This window comes from Chiloscyllium plagiosum, unplaced genomic scaffold, assembly GCF_037043375.1.
Source record: "Chiloscyllium plagiosum isolate Xiang-an unplaced genomic scaffold, Cpla_swu_hap1 HiC_scaffold_11, whole genome shotgun sequence".
In the NCBI taxonomy this organism is placed as follows: Eukaryota; Metazoa; Chordata; class Chondrichthyes; order Orectolobiformes; family Hemiscylliidae; genus Chiloscyllium; species Chiloscyllium plagiosum.
In genome coordinates, this window is record NW_028270149.1 from 51962274 (window position 1) to 51989352 (window position 27079).

Below are 27079 nucleotides of genomic sequence, written 5' to 3' on the forward strand. Positions count from 1 at the left end.
TACTCTCTAAGTAAAGAAACTACCTCTGACATCTGTCCTATATCTATCACCCCTCAATTTAAATCTACGTCCCCTCGTGCTAGTCATCGCCATCTGAGGAAAAACGCTCTCTTTGTCCAATCTATCTAACCCTCTGATTATCTTATATAATTCAATTAAGTCATCTCTCAACCTTCTTCTCTCTAACAAAAACAGCCTCAAGTCCCTCAGCCTTTCCTTGTAAGATCTTCCCTTCATATCAGGCAACATCCTAGTAAATCTCCTCTGAACCCTTTCCAAAGCTTCCACATTCTTCCTATAATGCCGTGACCAGAACCGCATGCAATACTGCAAATGCTGCTGCACCAGAGTTTTGTACAACTGCAACATGACCTCATGGTTGCAAAGCTCAATCCCTCTACCAATGAAAGCTAACATACCATATGCCATCTTAATAATCCTATTCACCTGAGTAGCAACTTTCAAGGTACCTGGACACCAAGATCTCTCTGCTCATCTACACCACCAAGAATCTTTCCATTCACCCAGTACTCTGCATTCCTGTTGTTCCTTCCCAAATCAATCATCTCACACATTTCCACATCAAACTCCATTTGCCACCTCTCAGCCCAGCTCTGCAGCTAATCTATGTCTCTCTGTAACCTGCAACATCCTTTGGCACTGTCCACAACTCTACTGTTATCCGCAAATTTACTAACCCACCCTTCCATGCCCTCATCCAGGTCATTTATAAAAAATGACAAACAACAGTGGACTCAAAACAGGTTCTTGCTTTACCCCACTAGCAACTGAACTCCACTCTAAATATTTCCCATCAGCCACCACCCTGTCTTCTTTCAGCAAGCCAATTACTGATCCAAACTGCTATATCTCCCACAATCCCATTCCTCTGCATTTTGTACAATAGCCTACTGTGGGGAACCTTATCAAAAACCTTGCTGAAATCCATATACACCACATCAACTGGTTTACTCTCATCTACCTGTTTGGTCACCTTCTCAAAGAACTCAATAAGGTTTATGAGGCACGACCTACCCTTCACAAAACCATGTTGACTATCCCTATTCAACTTATTCCTTTCTAGATGATTATAAATCCTATCTCTTCTAACCCTTTCCAACACTTTTCCCACAACTGAAGTAAGGCTCACAGGTCTATAATTTCCAGGGTTGCCTCTACTCCCCTTCTTCAAGGGAACAAGATTTGCTGTCCTCCAGTCTTCTGGCAACAATTCCTCTCGACAATGATGACATAAAGATCAAAGCCAAAGGCTCAGCAATCTCCTCCCTGGTTTCCCAGAGAATCCTAGGATAAATCTCATCTATTTTTACAGTTTCCAGAATTGCTAACACCTCCTCCTTTTGAACCTCAATCCCATCTAGTCTAGTAGCCTGTATATCAGTATTCTCCTTGACAACATTATCTTTTTCCAGTGTGAATACTGACAAAAAGTATTCATTTAGCGTTTCCCCTATCTCCTCTGACTCCATGCACAACTTCCAACTGCTATCCTTGATTGGCCCTAATCTTACTCTAGTAATTCTTTTATTCCCTAAATACCTATAGAAAGCCTTAGGGGTTTTCCTTGATCCTATCTGCCAACGACCTCTCGTGGCTCCTCCTGGCTCTTCTTAGCTCTCTCTTTGGGTTGTTCCTGGCTAACTTATACTCTCAAGCGTCCTAACTGAGCCATCACATCTCATCTTAACAAAAGCTTTCTTCCTCCTCTTCACAGGAGATTCAACTTCCTTAGTAAACCACAGCTCCCATTCTCAACAACTCATCCATGGAACATCTGGATAACAATCATCAGGCCCCAACTCAACGATTACAGTTCTGCCATCAACACAATTATCCCTTCCAGACTGATCTCAAAACTCCTAGGTCCCAGCCCCACTCTCTGCAACTGGATCCTCAGCTTCCTGACCCAGAGACCACAGTCAGGGAAGATAGACAACAGCACCTCCTCCACGATAATCCTTAACACTGACACCCCGCAAGGATGAGTTCTCAGCCCCCTACTGTACTCCCTGTACATCCCTGACTGAGTAGCTAAATTCCGAATGAACGCCATTTATAAGTTTGCTGACTACATTACTATAATAGAATGGATATCAAATGATGGTGAGTCAGAATACAGGAAGGAAATAGAGTGCTTGGTGTCATGGTGCAAGGACAACAACCTCTCTCTTAATGTCAGCAATACAAAAGAACTGATCATTGACTTCAGGAAAAAAGGAGGAGGGCACGCCCCTATCTACATCAAGGGAACTGAGGTGGACTGGATCAGGAGTGTCAAGTTCCTAGGAGTGAAGACAACTGACAATCTATTCTGGACTTCCCACACAAATAAGATGGTCAAGAAGGCACAACAATGCCTCTTCTTCCTCAGGCAGCTTAACAAATTCAGTATGTCCATAAGGATCCCCACCAACTTTTACAGGTGCACCATAGAAAGCATTCTATCCAGGTGCATAATTGCCTGGTATGGTAACTGCTCTGCCCAGGGCCATAAGAAACTATATTAAATTGTGTTCACAGACCATCACGGAGCCCAACCTCCCATCCATTTATACTTCTCGTTAACGCGGAAGCTGCCAACATTATCAAAGAACCCTCCCATACTGGTAAAGCTTTCTTCCAAACTCTTCTAAGTCAATAGATACTGGAGCTTGAAAACACACACCAACAGGTTCAAGAACCATTTCTTCCCCTCTGTTAGACTGCCGAATGGACTCTCCAATCTCTAACAATGTTGGTCTTACTAATGGTGGCTTTGTTTTGTGCACCTCCTGTGCAGCCATAACCTTGTATTCTTCTATGATCTGCTTGTACTGCTTGTGAAACAAAGCTTTTCACTGTATTTAGGCACTTACTAGTATAATAAATAAATCAAATCAAATCAAATCAGGCAATTCCAAACATAAGCTTTTATTTAAAGAAAGAAATAAAGAATGTAAAAAAAAACAACAGAGGCTGATGTTCACCCTATCAGTGCAAACCAGATTTCAGCATCAAGGCCAAAGGAGATTTTACAATTCACCAATTGTCTGCTGCACCCAGACTCAATGAGGTTTTGTCTAGCTTGTCTGCCTAGCATAGCTGAGTTCCTCCATGGACAACAACAGCTTCCTCCCCCTTGGAAGGCTGCTCCTGTTCCCCCAGTTTCTCAATATACAGCATATTGCCTCATTGCCTGCTTCAATTAAGCAGAGCACAAAATGCCACACTGATGTGGCACCCTCTGTCAGAACTGTGCCAAAAGTTAGAACAAGTCAACATGGATTTAGTAAGGGGAGGTCGTGCCTGACAAACCTGTTGGAATTCTTTGAAGAGGTGACAAGTAGGTTAGACCAGGGAAACCCAGTGGATGTGGTCTATCTAGACTTCCAAAAGGCCTTTGATAAGATGCCACACGGGAGGCTGCTGAGCAAGGTGAGGGCCCATGGTGTTCGAGGTGAGCTACTGGTATGGATTGAGGTTTGGCTGTCTGACAGAAGGCAGAGAGTTGGGATAAAAGGTTCTTTTTCAGAATGGCAGCCGGTGATAAGCGGTGTCCCGCAGTGTTCAGTGTTGGGGCCGCAGCTGTTCACATTATATATTAATGATCTGGATGAAGGGACTGGGGGCATTCTAGCGAAGTTTGCCGATGATACAAAGTTAAGTGGACAGGCAGGTAGTACTGAGGAAGTGGGGAGGCTGCAGAAGGATCTAGACAGTTTGGGAGAGTGGTCCAGAAATGGCTGATGGAATTCAATGTGAGCAAATGCGAAGTCTTGCACATTGGAAAAAAGAATACAAGCATGGACTACTTTCTAAACGGTGAGAAAATTCATAAAGCCAAAGTACAAAGGGATCTGGGAGTGCTAGTCGAGGATTCTCTAAAGGTAAACATGCAGGTTGAGTCCGTGATTAAGAAAGCGAATGCAATGTTGTCATTTATCTCAAGGGGGTAAGAATATAAAAGCACCGTTGTGCTACTGAGACTTTATAAAGCTCTGGTTAGGCCCCATTTGGAGTACTGTGTCCAGTTATGGTCCCCACACCTCAGGAAGGAATACTGGCACTGGACCGTGTCCAGCGGAGATTCACACGGATGATCCCTGGAATGGTAGGTCTAACATACGAGGAACGGCTGAGGATCCTGGGATTGTATTCATTGGAGTTTAGAAGATTAAGGGGAGATCTAATAGAAACTTACAAGATAATACATGGCTTGGAAAGGGTGGACGCTAGGAAATTTTTCCGTTAGGCGAGGAGACTAGGACCCGTGGATACAGCCTTAGAATTAGAGGGGGTAAATTCAGAACAGAAATGCGGAGACATTTCTTCAGCCAGAGAGTGGTGGGCCTGTGGAATTCATTGCCGCAGAGTGCAGTGGAGGCCAGGTTGCTAAATGTCTTCAAGGCAGAAATTGATAAATTCTTGATGTCACAAGGAATTAAGGGCTACGGGGAGAATGCAGGTAAGTGGAGTTGAAATGCCCATCAGCCATGATTGAATGGCAGAGTGGACTCGATGGGCCGAATGGCCTTACTTCCACTCCTATGTCTTATGGTCTTAAAAGGCCCACCGAACCCTGTGTGGTCCAAGTAAAGAAAGCACATCCTCAACGGCCCTTTACTCTGTTGCTCCATGGCCTTGACCAAGGCATGGGCAACATTAAACCTGTGCATTATGTTAGTCAGAGGTTATGCAATGGTGCCATGAGTCATGCTCACATTGGATACACTTGACCCCCAGTAATCCTCAGATGACCTGGGTGAACCCAACAATCTTACCAAATCCAACTGTTCAGGCTGCAGCACTGACCTTGTCTTTGGAGATGTAAATGAACTGCTATGATCTTGTACAGATGGCATTGGTTGCTATTCTGATGCAATTGTAGTACACAAGTGAGAATCTCCTCACAGGTCAACTGGAGACAGTCAGTCACATAGACAGTCAACATCTTAGCGACTCCCACAGCTACCAGGAGAGGATGACCACCCAGACCTGGCCTCCTCACGTCCTGCTTCAGCATCTGCCATAGATCTGTCACACTGTCCTGGGAAATAGAAAGCCTCAGAGGCACAGCAACTCACTCATTCCCAGGTAATGGAATTCGAGCTGGAACACTCTGTGCCATCTGTGTACCCCACACATCTTAATGAGCCCTAAGGCTGCAAACTCTTTCTGAGCTGGGTTCTCCTGCTCCTCAGAAAAGTCATCAGTTGAATACTCTGCAAATGAGGACTGAGCACACTTCTCCATATAATGAGACATGATACACTTGGGCATGTCTCCAACATCAAATCATCTTCAGATTCTATACTAGCATCTGGCCAATGTTTGTAGCTCTCCTGACAGTCTCCACTGCAGGGACAATAGCTGGCATTTAAGCTGCCAATATTCATCAAGCTTTACTTAGTGAGCTTCATTAGGGTGTCAAATGGGTGATTACACCTTGTTGCTCGTGAAATTCAAAGACTAATTTCAGACATCCCCTGACCTGTTTCTTCTGGTGCATACCTTTTTGTGTTGCTAACCGTTTCAGTCACACACACCTCCTTTAATATTATCCTCCTGTTGTGTAAAGACTTTAAAAATTACTTTATCTAATTACTATGTGACCTTTTAGCCATCCAACAACATAATTGGTAAACCTCATTTGGCTTTGAAATAACAGATGGAATTAAACATTAACTGTAAGAACAAACATGACCAAACTTTTATTTTGAACTGTGGCATCTTGATTTATTAAAATCTGAGTCTCCATTTCTTTTTGCAATATTTGTAATGACGGAGTTAACTTGTTGCTACTGCATTCCTTGTTCAAATGAGCTGATGGACTGTGCTATATCCATCCTGCCTCCTGTTCCTTTTTAGGCCTGGCATAATGCAGTATTTCTAGCTATATATAGCAAGTAACTTGTACATTATAAAGTAAGGAATTTGCTGAACAAACAGAAACCATGCATCAGAGGTCAACGTTTAATCCTTCCAGAACCTTCCCGCCCCTTTCTCTCTAGTCCATAATTGCTTCATTGTTCATTGCGCAACTCTTCCTGCATTCTCCCTGTAATCTATGAATAGGAGCAAGAGTGGGCAATGCTTGACATTTAAAACGATCATGGCTGATTTTCTTCTACACCTTGACCTTTCAACATAATCTCCATATCTTTTCATTTCCTCTAGTTACCAATATTGTATTAATTTCCATCTTGAATATATGCAACAACTGAATATCCACAGTTCTCTGGAGTATGGAATATCAAAGAAAAATCCTGTTTTCCTTAAAATAACTAACTGCCAGATTTAATATTTTACATATTGTAAGGTGAGTACACAGATTTAATTTTCAACTTTCTGTTTCGAGGTTAACTTTTAAAAGTTTATCATTTGTATCTTATTCTCAAACTTGTTTTTAATTGAAAGAAACTCAGTAAGCTCTTTTGAAATTATATTAAGTTATAAGTTATATTAATTAAGTTATACATGGCATGCAATGCCGTTCTTTTCTGCATTCTGAAATGCTAATTATAATGATCAGAGAGGGAGGCGTGTGACAGAGATGATCAACCTAGTAAATCACTTATTGCTACTCTATGGAAAGTAATTCAGGCCAGAGTTCTAAGGGAGATAGCTGAAGAGATAGTAGAGGCATCAGTAGTGATCTTTCAGGAAATGTTAGAATCAGGGAGGGTCCCGGAAGACTAGAAAATCATTAATGTGGCACCTCTGTTTAAAAAAGGAGTAAGGCAAAACACAGAAATCTACAGACCAATTAGCCTAACCTCACTCATGGGTAAGATCCTGGAATCCATCATGAAGGATAAGATTTCTGAAATATTTGGAAGTATATGTTAAAATAGGGCAAAGTCAGCATGGTTCCAGCAAGGAGAAGTCAGGACTAATAAATCTGCTAGAATTCTTTGAGGAAGTAACAAGCAGGTTCAACAAAGGACAGCCAATGACGTTATCTACATGGACTTCAAAAAGGCCTTTGACAAGGTGCTGCACAGGAATATTTCAGAGCTCCTGAATCTGCACAATTTTTGCTTTTATTTCACAATGTTAAAGAAGAACCATTACATATCCAATAACTTCAGATTCTGTACTTCTAATCATTTATTATGTGGAAATATTTTCATAATGAATGCATTTTTCAATGGAATACTGTATTCCTGGATTTTATCCAGAGCTGCCCTGCACAGTGAGTGGCATTTGCCCTATATATGGCAGAGGAGGGGATATTGTCACTTCCCATTGTGAACAGGGACCTGCAGGTCGGGGTGAATGAGGTGATACAGAGGAGGGCTCTCCTCCATCCTCTTCCACCAGTACTGGGCTGCCATGTCACCAGACCAAGCCATCATTGGCTAGGTTTGCACCCAGGTCAGGGTGGTTTCAGCTGTCTGGAAGAATTCAAAGTTTGGGAGAAGATTTGTAGCTCGGGTGCTCGTTGTGGTTCTGTTCGCCAAGCTGGGAATTTGTGTTGCAGACGTTTCGTCCCCTGTCTAGGTGACATCCTTAGTGCTTGGGAGCCTCCTGTGAAACACTTCTGTGATGTTTCCTCCGGCATTTATAGTGATTTGTATCTGCCACTTCCGGTTGTCAGTTCCAGCTGTTCGCTGCAGTGGCCAGTATATTGGGTCCAGGTCGATGTGCTTATTAATTGAATCTGTGGATGATTGCCATGCCTCTAGGAATTCCCTGGCTGTTCTCTGTTTGGCTTGTCCTATAATAGTAGTGTTGTCCCAGTCAAACTCATGTTGCTTGTCGTCTGAGTGTGTGGCTACTAAGGATAGCTGGTCATGTCGTTAGCACCAACTAGCCACGAAACGACATGACCAGCTATCCTTAGTAGCCACACACTCAGATGATAAGCAACATGAGTTTCACTGGGACAACACTACTATTATAGGACAAGCCAAACAGAGAACAGCCAGGGAATTCCTAGAGGCATGGCATTCATCCACAGATTCAATCAGTAAGCACATCGACCTGGACCCAATATACCGGCCACTGCAATGGACAGCTGGAACTGACAACCAGAAGTGGCAGATACAAATCACTATAAATGCCGGAGGAAACAACACAGAAGTGGGCGGCACGGTGGCACAGTGGTTAGCACTGCTGCCTCGCAGCGCCAGAGACCCGGGTTCAATTCCCGACTCAGGCGACTGACTGTGTGGAGTTTGCACGTTCTCCCCGTGTCTGCGTGGGTTTCCTCCGGGTGCTCCGGTTTCCTCCCACAGTCCAAAGATGTGCAGGGTCAGGTGAATTGGCCATACTAAATTGCCCGTAGTGTTAGATAAGGGGTAAATGTAGGGGTATGGGTGGGTTTCGCTTCGGCGGGTCGGTGTGGACTTGTTGGGCCGAAGGGCCTGTTTCCACACTGTAATCTAATCTAATCTAAAGTGTTTCACAGGAGGCTCCCAAGCACTGCGGATGTCACCTAGACAGGGGACGAAACGTCTGCAACACAAATTCCCAGCTCAACGAACAAAACCACAACATGTCTGGAAGAATGCATAGTATTGTAGGAAGAAAGTCAATTACCTTCTCCACTCTGCCAAGTTAAGAGCCATCATCTTGTCTCTCCTATCTCACACTCACTCTATCTCTGCTCTTGCATAAATCTTCTATTAAGAGTCATGTTCTACCACTCTATCTCATCAACATTTTCCCTCACTTGCTCTCACCTACCCAATACCACTAACTCAGCATGCTCTCTCTTCTATCTACTCGTTGGAACAGTTCATCACTTTTCCACTTTAGTGCAAGTCACTTTTGTCTCATTCAATCCCTCCCTTTCATTCCAGGTGGAAAACAGCAACAGAAATTTTAAAAAGGAAGGAGACAAAAGTGCTGATAACTGTAGACCAATTGGCTTAACATCTCTTATTGGGAAAACATTAGAGTTTATTATAAATTTAACATAAACTTGAACTGATTCTAGCTTCATAAAAGGGAAATCATGCCAGACAGATTCATTAGAATTCTTTGAGAAAGTATCAAACAGGATAGATAAAGGGGAAGCAGTGAATGTCATATATTTGTATATTCAGAAGGTGTTTGATAATGTACAACATGTTAGGCTACTTGATGAGATAAGAGCCATGGTGTTGGAAATAATAATATATTAGCATGGATAGAGAATTGACTAATACAAGACAGAGAGTTAGAATAAGGATTGGCAGTGTATAACTCATGGAATACCACTGGAATTAGTACTTGGGTCACAATCATTTAAAATCTATGTTATTCATTCAGATAAAGAAGGTGAATGTATTATTGCCATGTTTGTGGATAACACAAAAATTGCTGGGAAAACAAGCATTACACAAAGAGTTTACAGAACGATATTGACTGGTTAAGCAAGTGGGCAAAATCTGGATAGAATGAATATAATATTGAGAAATGTAAAGTTATGAAGAATAAAGGAGCTGAATATTATTTAAGTGGAGAAAGACTACAGAAAACTACAGATGGATTTGGGAATCTTTGTCCATGAAACATAAAAAGCTGGCATCAAGTTCATCAGGTAATAGGGAAGGCAAATGAAATGTTTGCCTTTACTTTAGAGGGAAAGGAGTATGAATGTATTATGGTTTTGCTAAAACTATATAAAACAATAGCCAGACCACTGCTGGAATAATGCCAGCAGTTTGGGGCTGTTTATCGAAGGAAAGATGCACTGGCATTGGCGACAGGCAAGAGAAGGTTCACTAGTTGATACCAGGCATGCAGGAATTGTCTTATGAGGAGAGAATGAGCAGATTGGGCCTGTACACATTGGAGTTTAGAAGAAAGAGGGGCAGCCTTATTGAGGCATACACGATTCTTAGAAGACTTGACAGGGCGAATGCGGAAATAAAACAAAGAAGTGTTTCCCCTTGTGGACAAGTCTAGGTCCAAAGGGTATAATCTAAGAACAAGGGGGTCATACATTAAAACCACAGATGAGGAGGAATTCCTTCTCCCAGAGAATTGTGAATCTGTGGAACTTTTTACCAAAGGAAGTTGTTGAGGCTGGGTCATGAAGTATATTGAAGTCTGAGAGAGACAGCTTCTTAATCAATGAGTGAATCAAGGGTTACAGGGGAAAGTGGAGTTATGTATTACTAGATCAGCCATGATTCTCATTGAGTGGCAGGGATATTATGGGCAATCCAATAAGTACTAAGAGAGCAAGTGAGTTGCCCTAAATTGCAAACTGCTCCATTCCATGAGCTGGGTGTTTTTCCCTGTAAACAAGTGTCTTTGCAGCAGCATTTCAAAAGTTGGGGTTGATCCCTCCTGAGGTGTAGCAGTGAAGTGCAGGATTGTAAGTGGATTGCAGAGGTGCCATGAGGTTTCCGAAGGGTTTCTGATAGGTGATGGATTTCAACCTTTCTATATGGGGATGTGAGCGTGGGTAGGTGACCTGGAACATACCCTGAGATGTTAACACCAGGTGTCTGAGTTGGTGGCCCAGAGGAGCAAGCAGAGAGCTGATGTCACCAAGTATTTGGTCAGACCTTCAAGTCAGGAATAGTAGATGTTTAGATTCCGTGCAATGGGTGGCACACTAGGAAATTTCATATTAACAAAGCAAGATTCTCTATTAAAGAAGCCAATAACAAGCACTTACCTCCATTAATAGGCATCACAACATTGCCTGGTGAGAATCTTGGCTTGAAAATCCAGAAAATGCAGTGAGTGGCTTCTGCCATCCGGGATCTTGGAAATGTGGGATATATTTTATAATAGGCCAGGTCGTCAGTCTATATAAGATCTTGCCCATTGTCTTTAGCTCAGTCTGCTTCCAATATTCCAATAATTGGTATAATGTGTTTTACTAAATTATACTTTTTCTATATCTTCTAACTTTAGATTGCATTTATCTTCTTCAGGATCGCTTACATTGTGTGTTTCTTTATTTATAACTCTGTTATGTTCCTGCCAACTTCCCCTTTCCTACAGTTGCACTGAAATACAGTCCAGAGGAGAGGCTGTAATTTACAACTTTAAAACCCAGGAATTTTGCCACGAAAACATGCCTGTGTAATTCTTCTGTAGTTGATCTTATTCTTTGCAACATTTGAATACCTAAGTTTGCATCCCCCCTTTCATTCCTCTCTGACCTATTTGAATGTAGTGCTGTCAAAAGTTATGATAAAATAACATAGGCAGTAAATTATGCTAATCTGTTAACTGTGTGTGTGAAATGTTAACAGAAGAAAATAAATTCACAAGAATTGCATCTTCATAGACCATTAATCTGTTCTGTATAATTTGAATGAAATCATTCCTTTCACTGATATTTTTACCTGAACACCTGGTACCCAAGAAACATAGCCAGCATTATTTTCTGATAAAATATTTTCAAGATAAATTTTGTGTACCTCTACCTTCCTTGCACTACCTTGACTATGTAATTGTGAAAATAAGACACTTTTATACAGATGTCATTTAGATCACATGACAGGTTAAAGCATGCTGTCATGACAGCCAAAAACTTACACTTATGAAACATCTCTAATACAAGAAACAGATGGTTTCAGAAGGGTGTGGAAAATCCAGTGATGTTGCAGTACTTGTGACTCTGATGTGATGTTTAGATGCCAGGTTGTTGTCATGTGACAGAAATGAACATTTTGATTTGGATGCAGCAGGGTTTCCCAGCTTCACAGATCTGTTTGTCATTTTTAAAATTTAATCTATTTTTCTAATCAACCAGTTCAGAGATGTTATTACATACCTCTGTAACAAGTGTGACTTGAACCTGGACCTCCTGATCCATGGGTTTATCACACCAGATGAGTGAAATAAGACTTTTTTTAAAAAATCATTACAGAATGTGGGTATAGCTGACTGGGCCAGCATTTATTGTCCAACCTTCAATGGTTTTGAGAAGATGGTGCTGAGCTGCCCCTCGAACCCCTGCAGTCCATTTGATGAATATAGACACATATTGTCACTAGGGAGAGAATTCCAGGATTTTGACCAAGTGACAGTGAAGGAATGGTGATATATTTCCAAGTCAGGATGATGAATGGCTTGGAAGGGAACTTGCAGGTGGTGGTGTTCCCATGCATTTGTTACCTTTGTCCTTCTCGATGGATCTCAGCAATTTTCCACATAGTCAAGTAGGTGCCAGAGTTACAGTTGTACTGGAACAGTTTGACCAAGGATGCAGCTGACTCTGGAGCACATCTTCAATCTTACTGTTGGATTGCAGGGTCCATAGCCTTTGCAGTATTCAGTAGCTTCAAATATTTTGATTTCTTGTGGAATGAATTGAAATGCCTGAAGATTGGCATCTGCATTGCTGGGGACTTCAAGAAAAATTTGAGTTGGATTATCCAGTTAGCTATCCTGGCTGAAGATTGTTTCAAATGCTTCAGCCTTGTCATTTGCAGCAATGTGTTGGGCTTTTCCATGTATAAAGATGAGAATATTTGTGAAGCCTCCTCCATTTGTTATTTGTCTAATTATTGACAACCATTTACTTTTGGGTGTGGCAGAACTTGAAAACCTACAGAAGGAAGCAATTAGGATCAAGAGTTTCAAAACTCATGGAGTAAAATATAGCAGAAATTTTCTGTGGATGGGACAGTGCCAGAGGACCAGACTTAGAGGTCTCTCCTTAGCTTCTACTGGTGGGTCAATCAAATTTTACAGCACATGATGTTCGTCTTTCATGCCTGTCTTGACTTTTTGAAAAGGTTATCCAATTAGAATAGAAGACATAATTTAAAAATCAAGGATCACCCATTTGAAACTAAGATTAAGAGGATATTTTTCATATCAAAGGGCAACAGCCTTTGGAATTCTCTTCCAAAGATTGGTGGAGGTGGGGATGTTGAATATTTTTAGAGCAAGGTATATTGACTCCTTTGTTGGTCATGATTCTGTGATTATCAGGGAAGACAGGAATGTGAAGTTGAAATCGGCATCAGATCAGCCATAATCTTATTAAATAGGGTTCAAGTTGAAGGAACTAATTGGTCTACAACCTCACCTAATTTGTCCGTTTGCATGTTTATGTGTCGTCCCATTCCACTGTATTTTCCCATAACCATGCAATATTTTCCATTCAATCTTTATGATATTTATTTTATATTTAATGACATTTTATTTGCAAGTCACTTTAGTTCGGAATGCACGGACCTGCACACATATGTTGTAGTATTAAGTAGAAATAGACATTGGTTTCTCCAATGAAAACATTTGAAGGAACTCAACTCTGACTCCAGTACTAATCCATCCATAAACCTATGATTCACTTAAAGCTACTTCATTTAGAGTTGCAATTTTCAAGACATAGCTACAACTTTAATTGAGGATTAAATGTGCACAGTGGAGAATTTAGGTATAATTGTTGTTGTTCTGAAATGTGGAGCCAATGACAGATTATATTTGTTGCTCATGTGACAACAATATATCCATGTGACTTTGATAAAAATTATTAACATTTGGCCGATCGTAAACTTTCTCAGTTGGCTACGCTGAACACATTGCACCACATAGCAGACTCGCACTAAGAATATGAGACTCACCTGCATTGCTGTCTGGACATGGCTCTTCGTACTAGAAGGTAATTAATTGTTTTGTTTTAAAGATTAATGTGAATATTTTTTCAATCTCAATAGTACTTAGCAAATTTGATTCCTTTGTGCTATTTTAGTTTGGTTAAATTATGAAGAATTAGGAGTAGACAATAATCAACTAAGCTATCTGTTACATTTCACAATTTCCTGAACATTCCACCTGAAGCTAACCACGTTGAACATTGTCATTCTTTAAAATTAAAGAGCTGCAAAATTGCTTATGATGCACTTTCTGAATGTCTCTCATTGAAGAAAGAGAACAGCAAACGGTACTTTAGTAAGCTTTTTCATTTTAAAGCAACTTTTAAACTGCCTGTTAGTACAGTTAGGATTTTTTTATTCACAAATGGGACATGGGCATTATTATTTGTCCATCCCTAGCTGCCCTTAAACTAAATAGCTGACCATTTCAGAGGGCAGTTTTGAGTCAACTTTGGGTGTGGAGTCACATGTATGCCAGACTTGGTGAGGATAGTAGATTTTCTTCTCTCAAGGGAATTAGCGAGCCAAATGGGTTTTTCTGGACAATTGACAATGGTTACATGGTCCTCAGTAGATTTTGAATTCCAGATATTCTTCTTAACATTCAATTCAAATTCAGTCCCATGGAAGGATTCGAACCCAGGTGCCTAGAACATTAGCTGACAGTCTGGATTAATAGTCTAGCAATTATGGCACTAGGGATTGCCTCCCCTTTCCTTTCAGTGTGATTCCATATTGCACAGATATTTGTTGTTTCACATAGGTTTAATTTTCTCCTTATGACGTGTGTAATATTTTTTGTTATTGTGATGTGGGAAACCCAGACAGAACTGTGGGATTAATGCCCATCCTAAGAATATGTTAGTCTTTCCTTGAACCAGCCACTAATCAGTGGTGACTATCATTGTAAGTAGAACATATGCACCGGTCCAAATGGTGTGTGTCTTAAAGGAGAGCCTGAAATTGGAGGTCTTCCATGATCTTTCTGCTGTAGTGCCTCCGTGCCTACTTCTTCAACCAGGATTCTCGCCCACCCTCTGGCGACCCCTTCTCCCGCCTCCAACACACCACATCCACCTGGACACCCTGTGCTGGCCTCTTACTCGCCCTCGATCTCTTCATAGCCAACTGCCGCCGCGACATTAACCGCCTCAACTTCTCCACCCCTCTCACCCACTCCAACCTCTCACCCTCAGAACCATGCAGCCCTCCACTCCCTCCGTTCCAACCCCAACCTCACTATCAAACCGGCAGACAAGGGAGGTGCGGTAGTAGTTTGGCGCACTAACCTTTACACCGCTGAGGCTAAACGCCAGCTCGCGGACACCTCCTCCTACTGCCCCCTTGACCATGACCCCACCTCCCACCACCAAACCATCATCTCCCAGACCATCCATAACCTCATCACCTCAGGGGATCTCCCATCCACCGCCTCCAACCTCATAGTCCCACAACCCCGCACCGCCCGTTTCTACCTCCTCCCCAAAATCCACAAACCTGACTGCCCCGGCCGACCCATTGTCTCAGCCTGCTCCTGCCCCACCAAACTCATCTCTGCATACTTCGACATGGTCCTGTCCCCCTTAGTCCAAGAACTCCCCACCTACGTTCGGGACACCACCCAGGCCCTCCACCTCCTCCATGATTTTCGCTTCCCCGGTCCCCAACGCCTTATCTTCACCATGGACATTCAGTCCCTGTACACCTCCATCCCTCATCACGAAGGACTCAAAGCCCTCCGCTTCTTCCTTTCCCGCCGTACTAACCAGTATGCTTCCACTGACACCCTCCTTCGACTGACTGAACTGATCCTCACCCTGAACAACTTCTCTTTCCAATCCTCCCACTTCCTCCAAACCAAAGGAGTAGCCATGGGCACCTGCATGACCCCCAGCTATGCCTCCTCTTCGTAAGATATGTGGAACAGTCCATCTTCCGCAGCTGCACTGGCACCACCCCCCACCTTTTCCTCCGCTACATTGATGACTGTATCGGCGCTGCCTCATGCTCCCACGAGGAGGTTGAACAATTCATCCACTTTACCAACACTTTCCACCCCGACCTCAAATTCACCTGGCCTGTCTCAGACTCCTCCCTCCCCTTCCTGGACCTTTCCATTTCTATCTCGGGCAACCGAATCAACACGGACATTTACTATAAACCGACCGACTCCCACAGATACTTAGACTACACCTCCTCCCACCCTGCCCCCTGTAAAAACACCATCCCATATTCCCAATTCCTTCGTCTCCACCGCATCTGCTCCCAGGAGGACCAGTTCCAAAAGGACATGCAGGTCCTTGGACTCCTCCATCGCCAGACCATAGCAACACGACAGTTGGAGGAAGAGCGCCTCATCTTCCGCCTAGGAACCCTCAAACCACAAGGGATGAACTCAGATTTCTCCAGTTTCCTCATTTCCCCTCCCCCCACCTTGTCTCAGTCAAAGCCCTCGAACTCAGCACCGCCTTCCTAACCTGCAATCTTTTTCCTGACCTTTCCGCCCCCACCCCACTCTGGCCTATCACCCTCACCTTGACCTCCTTCCACCTATCGCATTTCCAACATCCCTCCCCCAAGTCCCTCCTCCCTACCTTTTATCTTAGCCTGCTGGACACACTTTCCTCATTCCTGAAGAAGGGCTTATGCCCGAAACGTCGATTCTCCTGTTCCTTGGATGCTGCCTGACCTGCTGCGCTTTTCCAGCAACACATTTTCAGCTATTAGGAAAGGCCATCAGACGGAGAAGATCTGTTGAAATAATCTTGTTCATTTGCAGTACTGCTTCTTGCAATATAGAACCATAGCAAAGGAGGGATTTTGCATTTCATATCTTGAGGGGTTTGAATCTCTTTGAATATTAGTTATGTGTTCATAATAATCTTGATAAGAACCTTGCAGATGATGGAAATGTTTTCAGCAATTTGAAGTGAATGACTGTCAATGTCAATGTCTGCGCAGAAGCCCATTACTGTAGTAATGGGTGCTAATCATTCTTCCTGAGAAAGAAGATTACTGCAGCCCTGGCTATTAGCATTTTATATTGAGTCCGTATCAAACAGATAGCATTTCTATCAAAGATGTTGGCTGGACCCAGACACTTCAGCGGGCAGCATACGCTACTCATGTGTATTCTCTCCCACCGGCCTTAAACTAATCAACTAGGTTGTGAGTGCATTGTGCTGACATTTTGGTGGCCCCAGGCAGTATCTGTGTTTGCTCTGCTGTCTCTCTCCATATTGTGGTCCGGTAGCCGTCTCGTGTGTCAAGTGGTCAACTTATGGCTCAGTGGCCATCTTATGTGTCCATGTGCTTAGTGTCACCATGCTCTGTGCCATCTCCCACTTAAGAATATCAAAGGCTTGTGTTTTGTTGCATGGTAATTTACTGGTTCTAATAGGGCACCATTCCTCTCTGAAATTCTTGGTTGTTGCAAAAGTCTAGGTCCAATTGTTCAATATAAGAAATCATTTCAAAACTAATGTTAACTTTTATAATTTTTCTCTTCAAAATAATTTGGAGAGACAAGGAATGATTAAGGATAGTCAGCATGGTTTTATATGAAGGAAATAATATCTCACAAACTTGATTGAGTTTTTTGAGGAAGGGCAGAGCAGTAAATATTGTTTACTTAGACTTTAGTAAAGTCTTTGATAAGATTTCACATGTAAACTGATTAGTAAAGTTAGATCACATGGGATTCAGGGTGAGCTTTGATATTTGGATGCAAAGTGGTGGAGGATTGTTTTACGGTGTGTAACAGTTAAATCACTCAGCATTTAATCAGTTATGCTTTAGAACAGGTCACTTGGCCTCTTTCATTTAAATTTAAAAATATATCCCAAAACATAACAATCTCATCAAAGTTGGAATTGTAACACCTGCTATTTGAAGCACTTAGCCACTCCAGATGTTGTTAAGATTAGATTACTTACAGTGTGGAAACAGGCCCTTCGGCCCAACAAGTCCACACCAACCCACCAAAGCGTAACCCATCCAGATCCATTCTCCTACACTTACCCCTTCACCTAACATTACGGGCAATTTAGCATGGCCAATTCACCTAAACTGCACATTTTTGGATTGTGGGAGGAAACCGGAGCACCCGGAGGAAACCCACGCAGACACGGGGAGAATGTGCAAACTCCACACAGAGAGTCGCCTCAGGCAGGAATTGAACCCGGGTCTCTGGCGCTGTGAGGCAGCAGTGCTAACCACTGTGCTTTTACTGCTCAAACTGTTTAACATTTGCATTACCAGAAGTTTAGACTGACATTTTAACAAACAAGGAATTAGTTTTCTTGCTAGCAGTAGTATCTATTTTTATGCTTTTATCATCATCTTTTCAATTACACATTCAGTCACCAACAGATTTAAGGATTGATGTCCCAATGATCAACTCAATTATTCTAAATTAGTTTGACTCTTGATTCCAGGAGACTGAAACTTATAACTTATAGCTCTACTGTGATTCTTACTATTCTAGGATTATTCCAGCTGGCAAGCTGTCGATCTTTCCAATCGGATCAACGTGATGGAGGTCTGGTGAAAGATTGTGAAAGCATCCCTCCAGTAAGTAGCTGCAATAGGAAAAGAAAAGAACTAACATAGGATTTGCTTAGCAATGAAAGTTGAGGTGAGAGAGAGGTAAAAACTAATACGATCTGAAAGTCTACCTCTAAAAAATGAGACATAGTGATTTTTGTGCTCAAGCAGTACGAAATATTGGCCAGAGTCTAGGGTCTATCAGAGGTTATGTGGGGTTGGAAAAATATGGGGTTTTATATGATTACATTAGACAGTATTTAATAAACTATCCTGATGGACTGAGCTGACTTTTCTGATTCCATATTTCCCTTGTTCTTCTTTGATCACTGAACGCTGAAGGATCCTGATTGAGATCATTCAATTATTAGCTAACATGCCCTTAATGTAAACCCATTAAAATAAATATTTTAAAATGTTACAAGAATTCTTCCAGAAAAATTCCTGAGGAGTTTTCTGTTCCTGAGTCTTATTGACTTGCAGCAATATTAGTGGCATCGCAGGGGATATCCTGTTTTACTATAATGACCAAAGGGGTAAGATCATGGAAGGATAACTATATCTAGTAAGACAAACATATCCCATAAATTTAAATGGAAACAATTTAAAAATTCCGATTATAAACTGAAGATATTTTAATGTAATATTTATGCATCAGTATCCACAAGATGAGATATCTGTCCCCTCAGGTCCTGGTGATATCAATTATTCATGTGCCTCAGCAACAACATTAGTAGCAACAAAAGAAGTATGAGGCATTAAGCAAACTATGTTTTAGCTGGAAGAATTACATACAAATAAATCACTGAGAAAATGTTGGGGAAAAATAAAAACAAAAGCAAATGAAATGAGAATAATGTTTTAATTATTGAGTTATAGCTTTCCTTTAATTCTTATCCTTGTCACTTCTCTGGAAACATACCATAGCAAATGTTCACCTTCTGATTATTTCAATGTAAGATGATGTTCGTAGCAGCTATGATTGAAATGTTGTTATGCGTACAACACAAGCCCAAATGGTGAGTAGAACAGTTGAAGAAATTATCTTCAATGCCAAAATTAGAAATAATATATAAAATAACACGTAAAATACATAAAAGCTAATTTGATCATTGATACAGAACATGGGACTGTAATATATTTCTTTAAATGTATCTTACCTTCCTCTCTCATACACAATGGCTCTTCCTTGGATACAATATCAAAGATACCTTTTTTTACATTCAAGAAAGTGACTCACCACCACCTTCTCAAAAGCAACCAAATATTGGACTTGCCAGCAATGGCCTCATCCCATAAAGAAAATGTTTAAGAGTTAATGTCTATGTTCACACTTCATGTACATGCCATGCTGATAAATATAATTAGGCTTATTCTTCCTGGGTAAACCTTTTTGTGGGACCCACTGGACAATGTCCAAAGCAGAAACCTTGGCATCTGTGATTCAGGAGGCTGGGTTAGTGACAACTGACTGACTTAAGCTACCAAATCACAGACAGATGACCTTTCAACTTGTACAACTTTGTATTATACCTCTGCTTCATATACCCACTAGAGCAGCATTGTCCAATTTCCTCATTCTTTTTTTGGGATATGGGTATCATAGGCACAACCAACATTGGTTGTCCAGTTTAACTTTCCTTTAACAGATTGGTTTATTAGTATTGCAGTTAAAAGTCAACTACATTTAATTGTTATTCTAAATTCCCATGTAGGCAAGACCAGCAAATAAGGATGGTCGAAAGGATATCATTGATCCAGTTGGGTTTCATACTAATCAATTATAGTTATCATGGTCACTTTGATATTCTAGATTAATTAATTGAATTCCTCCAGCTTCCCAAATGAATTTGAGCTTATATTTCCAGTACATCAATATGGGCCTCTAGATTACTATCACCATGTTACTATCTCCCAATTGCGCCCAACACTCACTGCATGTGTTGAATCATCCTATCCCTTGCATATATTTGTAATATGAGGCAAATATGGTCACCAGGCCTTAATGGAGAACACTAGAGCCCTATGAAGTTCCTGAGGAACAGTTAAGAGTGGTGTTTATATTATCAGAGAAGTGTATAATTTGAGAACAGGTAAAAACTTAAAGACTAAAACCTAAACAGATTTTGATGTAAAACTTAAATTTAGTACTTCACTTAAATCTAGTTCTAATTCTGTTCTTGACTCTTTTGCAATAATGAAGATTATTGTTATATACTATTAGATTTACTATCTATTTTTGTATTCAGTATCTGCCTCCCACAGTTACCAACACGTCACTGCGCCTAAGTGATCTCCATTCATTGCTGGATTCACACAATATCAGTGTCTATGTGATTCCTGCCACAGATCCCCATTTGGTGAGTACATGGACTACTATTTAATTATAACTGATTAAGTTAAATGTTATCTATGACGGAACACACTTACCGTCCCTCTGGCAGTACAATTCTTGTATAAATTTCAGTTTCATATCTTCCATAGTCCAAGGCTGTGCAGGTTATGTAATATTGACCATGCTAAATTGCCCAGAGTGTTTAGGGATGTGTGGGTTAGGTGCATTAGTCAGGGGAAATGTAACGTAATATGGTAGGGGATCGGTCTGGGTGGGATACCCTTCGGAGGGTCGGTGTGGACTTGTTGGGCCGAATGGCCTGTTTCCACATTGCAGGGATTTTATGATTCTATGTTATGTACAGAATTGGGCATCAGATTTTGAATTGATGAGTGAGACCAATATCTACTAAACACAAAGGAATTAGAAATAATGAAATAAATATTTAAACAAAGATGTTGTTTTTCAAGTAACACATCAAACTGAGACTTCATCTACTCTTAGGTGGAGGTAAAGATATCATGACATCATTTTGAAGTTGAAAATCACAATCTTCTACTTCCAAATAAATATGTTGGACGATAATTTGGTGTTGTTTGATTTTCAACTTTGTCCACTCCAGTCCAACGCTAACACCTCCACATCATCATTTTGAAGAACAGCAAAGAAGTTATCCCTAGTGTACATTTATTGGTTATTCACTTCATCAATATATTTGGATACATTTGGACAACTTTCCATTTGCCAGTGTTGTGGCATTATACTGCCTTGTTTGTCACTAGGTTCTTGTTCCAGAATCTCAATGGTCTTTGAAACCAAATTTTCTACATATGTGTGCCCAATGTCTTTGGTGTTATATGCTCTGTAGGTGTGAAGAAACTCCAAGCAACTTCTGGGTGGCTGTGACAAACTGTATCTATGCTCGATGTTACTGGTCTGGTCCACTTTGTTGACCATAGCAATTGTGTTGACTGCACTTAAAGCGTATAATTGACTATAGTGTTTTGCTTGTGTCACCTTCCATAAGGCATCAATAACATGACTTTCTTTTTTGTCCAGAGCATCTTTGCTAAAAGCTCTGATTGGAGTAGAGGCTATTAATAATCATTTAGCCTTTAGTCCATCTTCAGAGAAATTACATCATTACCTTTGAGTCATACGGAGTCAAGAAAAAGGCCCTGCAGCCAATCAAGTCTGCACTGATCATAAGCAAGCACCTAATGACTCTAATCCCCTTTTCTAGTAATTGGCTCATAACATTGTATGCCATGAAATTGCAAATGCACTTCTAAATATTTCTTACATCTTTTGAAGGTTTCTGCCTCTATCACCTTTACAGATTCCCATCGCCCTCTGGGTAAAACATAATTCCCTTACCTCCCCTCTGAACCACCTGGACCTTACCTTAAACATATGCCCCTTGGTCATTGATCCCTCCACCAAGGGGAGATGTGTCTTTCTGTACAGCCTATCTATGCCCCTTACAACTTTATACATGTCCCTTCAGTTGCCTCTGCTCCAAAGAAAACCACCCCAGTCTATCCAATCTCTCTGCATTATTAAAACTTCCCAGCCTAGGTAATACCCTCTGCAACCTCTCCAGTGCACTCGCATTGCTCCTATGCTGTGGATTTCAAAACTGCACAGATTATTGTATCTGTAGCCTAACCTATGTTTTATACAGTTCCAGCACAACCTCCCTACTCTTAAACTCTAGGCCTTGACTAATAAAGGCAAGTATCCCACTTACTTTCTTAACCACTTTATCTACCTGAACTGCTACCTTAAGGGATTGGTAAGCAATGACCAAGGTCCCTCTGATGATAGCTCCTTCCCAGTCATCATGTATTTCCATGCCTTTTTTTTAACAAAGTGATGTATGAAAATCATATTATTTTTCAGATTATTCAATCCTAATGTCACTAGCAGCAAATTTATACATATGCTTTCATTGGAATTAAAATTTAATTTCAATTTTTTATTCATATCAGCAATTAAGTGCAACAACAAGCTATTACAGTAAGGGCACATAAATTTCCCCACAAACTGATCCAGATGCTAAGACATATCATGGCTGCAGGCACAATTAGCTGTCCCTGCTCACATTAATCTTCTTTACTTCACGGTTTCAAGTCCATTGAAGAGATTTAGTTTGAATAAGAGTGAACACTTGGACTTTTGGATCACACTTGTTTGTGCACATTGATATAATGAGAAAAGGTATAAATGATAGATAACATTTTCAATCATCTTAGACAAATATGCAAAATAAACTGGAACGTAAAGCGCATTAATTGGTACTACCTCAAAAGCCTTGCTTTTACTGTTCTGACACTTCTGAATTTTGAGTAGTTCTACATAACGGTTATAATTTAGGCAGCCATTGTACATTGCAACGTATAAGTAAACAAATCAAACTGAATACACTTTTTAAAACAGATGAAATTTGAAATTCTAACTATTATGCTAAGATAATAAAGCTAGAAGATTCCATGGTTTTAAACAAACAGAAGAAATGTTGTTGTATAAGAGTCAACAAGACAGTCAATTCTATCTGTCTGATACTCTAAGTTCCAGAATTAACATGAGGTAAACGTTAATTAACAGACAAACTAAATGCAGCACAACTACACATTAGATGGAAGATACAACCAGGAGAGGTCCCATAATATTTTTCAGAAGGCCACACAGATATCAGAGATGACTATAAGTCTCAAAGTCCTTCTAACTCCAACTTTCTCACAAGGAATTTCAACTCTTCCAAATCAAGGATTTTGTCTTTGATTTCCCTTCAACAGCCTATCCAACTCAGCCTGGAAGTCATCCTGTTACTTTGGCTTGCAATGGCTTGTCAAACAATAGGACACTAGCTGAAATTGCCCCAGTGACTGCTCACCTTCCAGTTACTGAATCACTTTTTCTACATCCCACTGATTTTACAAGGCTGCACCCCAGCATTTAAGCACTGGCATTATCCCAGCTCCGTAATTGTGCTCCAACTGCCAGCTTCACAGAGCAGACATCCACTTCAACTTTCCTGACATGGCAAATATGCCCCATGGCTTTCTTCCAGTGCCTCAGCTCTATCTTCACTGCGCTGACATTGTTCACTTTCACTGAGTGGCCAGTGGCCCTGGAATTCTCTGAGCTCTAGCTCCCCAGCAGCTCTGTGATATCAATGACTCCCAAGTTTTTTTCTATACTTCAGCTACTTAGAATAGAATAGAATAGAATAGAATAGAATAGAATAGAATAGAATAGAATAGCCTTTATTGTCACGTGCACTCGAATGAGTGCAATGAAAAGTCTGTAATGTCACTGTTTTGGTGCCATCTTAGGTACAGATACTTCACGTGTTTCTTCAAAAAGAATTCAAAAAGAGTAGTCCAGCACAGGAATATAAAGTTTTAGAAAATATTCAAATTACTCAAAATTCAGAATAAGATTAAAAATTACTGAGTCTGTGCCGACTGGGCCTCAGAACACGAGGCCTCGCTGCCTCCAACTCTGAGCTCCGATCTGCGACTCGTCTCAGACTCTGGCATAGTCCCCAGCTGGCCTCCTATGCTTGCTGGGCTCGGACTCACCTCTATTCTCTCCAGGTAAGTTTAAGAAGTTAAAAGTTGGGGAGTTGTGGAAGAAAGATTGCAGAAAAAAGAGGGAAAAAGATGGAAAAAGAACTGGCAAAACAGAGGAGCTCCACCTGGAGCATTCTACTCTGCAGCTAGCTTGGACCAAGAGCTAATGGGGCTAATGAGCTACATGGAGCTAATGACAACACTTTAGCTACACGGAGCTGGCCCCCTTCTTTTTCTCTGACTAAATGACGACATGGACTTGTTTAAATTTGTACCAATAGCCCAATGATCTTGTCAATCTTTTTTTTTGTACCAACTTGCCAGATCTCTTGAAACAGGAACAGAAATTGCTGGAGAAACTCACCAGACCCAGCAACATCCGTGGAAAAAGAAATAGATATAATGTTTTAAGGCCAGTGACCCTTCTTGTTTGGGTTTTGACACCCACACAGAATGATGACCTGGCCAGTGCAATTGGTGCCCCAATTTCAGGAGAGAAAACATTAATCAGGGCTTACTCTTCTGGGACAGAACTTAATGAAACTGTGACTGATTTGTACACTGATTGTTTCTGAAAGGAGGCCCGACAGGACTAAGTGCTTGTCAGGCACTCAATTGGCCAGCTTTAGGTCTTCCCAGGGATTCCGGACCCTGAGATTTACCAGCCAAACAGTGTCTGTGAACTCTCCATTGTCAGAAACTCAGCTGGAAGTGGGGTGATTCCAGTGGAAATGCACCAGTAAGAGGCCTGGAATAACAGAAAGATCTGTGGATTATTGGAGTAACAGCTTGAGTTGAGATGAACATGATATATTGATGATGTGAGGTCACATGACTAAGGAGAGCGATCTCAAGATTTGCTTCTCTAATAATGTGTAGAAAAATTAATTTAAAACACAATCAAGTTATTAACATCTGAATAAGAATGCAAAACCGGACAGAGAGTGAGAGAGTGGAATGGAGCCCGGGGAATGGGGTTGTTTGCTGGACAATATAGCAGGGGTGTTGGAAGCAAAGACATGGTTGGCCTACAGTGGCCACCCCCGCCCTCTGCAATGCTGAGTCCCTTCAATGAGCACTGTAGCTTGGAAAGAGAGCTCCCCCTCTAAGAGGTTGCAGGCCCAAATCTGATAAGGTTTGGCTTGATGACTTTTAGGAGGCATGAAAAAGCCACACCACCTACAGGTAATCCATGCACCAACAGTAAATGTTGGTGTGTTTCAGGTTAATGAATGTCAATTGTCTCATTGATAGCCTGCTGTGAATGAGTGTGTTTCCTTATGCATCTAAATTGCAGAACATTTTCCTGACTCTGGGTTACTGACAATAGCATTTCCCATGATTAAATGGGCACAGCCACCAAGATTTCTGCCATTGTGTGCTGCACTAAATCCAGCCCCTGATCACAATTTAGTGAGCAAGCTCGCAAATGCTCACTAGTGGATCTAACACCAAGCCATGATTTGCTCTCAGCTCCTACCTTAGTAAATCGCACTCCTCGAGCATACCAATGGGCAGAGTGCACATGGATGGGAGGCAGGGGCAGCCATCAAAGAAGCATATGACTGCATTTTTAGGAGATGGTGCAACAAACAAGGGGAAGATTGTGGGTGAGAACAATACTTCCTCGGGAAGACCTCCTCATCCATCACAGGCAGCACGTTAGCTCAGTGGTCAGTACTGTTGCCTCACAGCACCAGGGACCCAGGTTTGATCCTAGCCTAGGGCAACTGTCTATGTGGAGATTGCACATTGTCTGCTTGGGTTTCCTCCAGGTGCTCTGGTTTCCTCCCACAATCCAAAGATTTGCAGGTTAGATGAATTGGCCATGCTAAATTGCCTGTAGTGTTCAGGAATGTGTGGGTTAGGTCCATTAGTCAGGGAGTTAATACAGATTTGGGGAATGTATCTGGGTGGGTTACTCCTCAGAGGGTTTGTGTAGACTTGTTGGGCCAAAGGGCCTGTTTCCACACTGTTGGGATTTTATAAAGAAAAGCTAAATAAAATGTAGCCTTAGTGAACAGCACCAAGATGATGCAAGAACCGATCCTCTCCATGCAGGCTTCTCCTGTTGATCATATATTTCCTCCTCCCTGACACCTTCTCAAGGTTCTTGTTTGCTTTGATATTTCCATCTGTTAAAATGAATGGCAGGAATGGCAGGCTGCTGATTTGCATACGCAGGGAGCAGCAGCCCTCATTCAGGCAGTGCCACATCAAAATGGGAGAAAATTCCCTCAACGCCACACAGTGACATTGCTGCCATAAACCAGCCGTCAGTGAAACAGTGATGTCCATTAAAAACCAAATCTGTTGGACTAAAATCACATTATTTTTATATCTTCAGTAAATATGAATAGGAAACAGAAGATTTATTTCTCTGTTCCTAATGTTGACTGACTGCTAATGGCAATGATTTCTTAGATCTGCTCACAAGGCATTGGTTCATTGCTTCCAAATACTTTAATAGAAAACTGCATCTTCAAGCAACAAATTGCATGATAAATTTCCTCTGCAGACATTTTTAACATGAGCATGAGCACATGGTATCAAAGGATTTGACCAATTCATGATTGACCTCATTACTGTGAAGTATTTGGTTAACATGGCTGGAAAGTTTTCATGTCACATTGAGGTTTACCTCTCCGTGGTCAGGGATCTTTAAGTTGATAAAATTTGCCTTCCCAGTCCCTGGAGATGGTGAACACATTGCAGTTAATATTGGCTGCCCCACAGCCATTAAACACACGGTATCCAGAGGCAAAGTCATCAATAGACTATGTGACGTGAGTTGTAGTCTGTTAATCCAGAAGTTGATTTCCACCTTCAACTGGTCTTCAAGTAATCTCCAGACCTTCTCTGGATCTTTTTGATCATCCTCAGAAAGACCAGATATATTTATTCTGCGCTAATAGTCAGTAATCTTTTCAGAGATCTCCTCTTTGGAATATTTAGAGTTTGATCTGTGAAGTGAAGCCAAACATGTTGAGCAAATAGCTGTAATTCAATAAAGATATCACTCTCTGCCCAACCCTTAATCAAATATATGTCTTTCTTTG

General features: G+C 41.3%; 1 protein-coding gene across 1 annotated transcript in view; it reads left to right on the top strand.

Moving 5' to 3' along the window:
* Positions 1 to 6062: 6062 nt before the first annotated feature.
* The window catches only part of xpnpep2 (X-prolyl aminopeptidase (aminopeptidase P) 2, membrane-bound), a 78535-nt gene continuing 57518 nt past the window's right edge, over positions 6063 to 27079 (top strand). The window contains exons 1-4 of the mRNA XM_043704673.2: positions 6063 to 6319; positions 13470 to 13567; positions 18049 to 18134; positions 20357 to 20467. Of these exons, the coding sequence (XP_043560608.2) occupies positions 13519 to 13567; positions 18049 to 18134; positions 20357 to 20467 (246 nt within the window). The 5' untranslated portion in view covers positions 6063 to 6319; positions 13470 to 13518. The remainder of the gene's footprint in view (positions 6320 to 13469; positions 13568 to 18048; positions 18135 to 20356; positions 20468 to 27079) is intronic.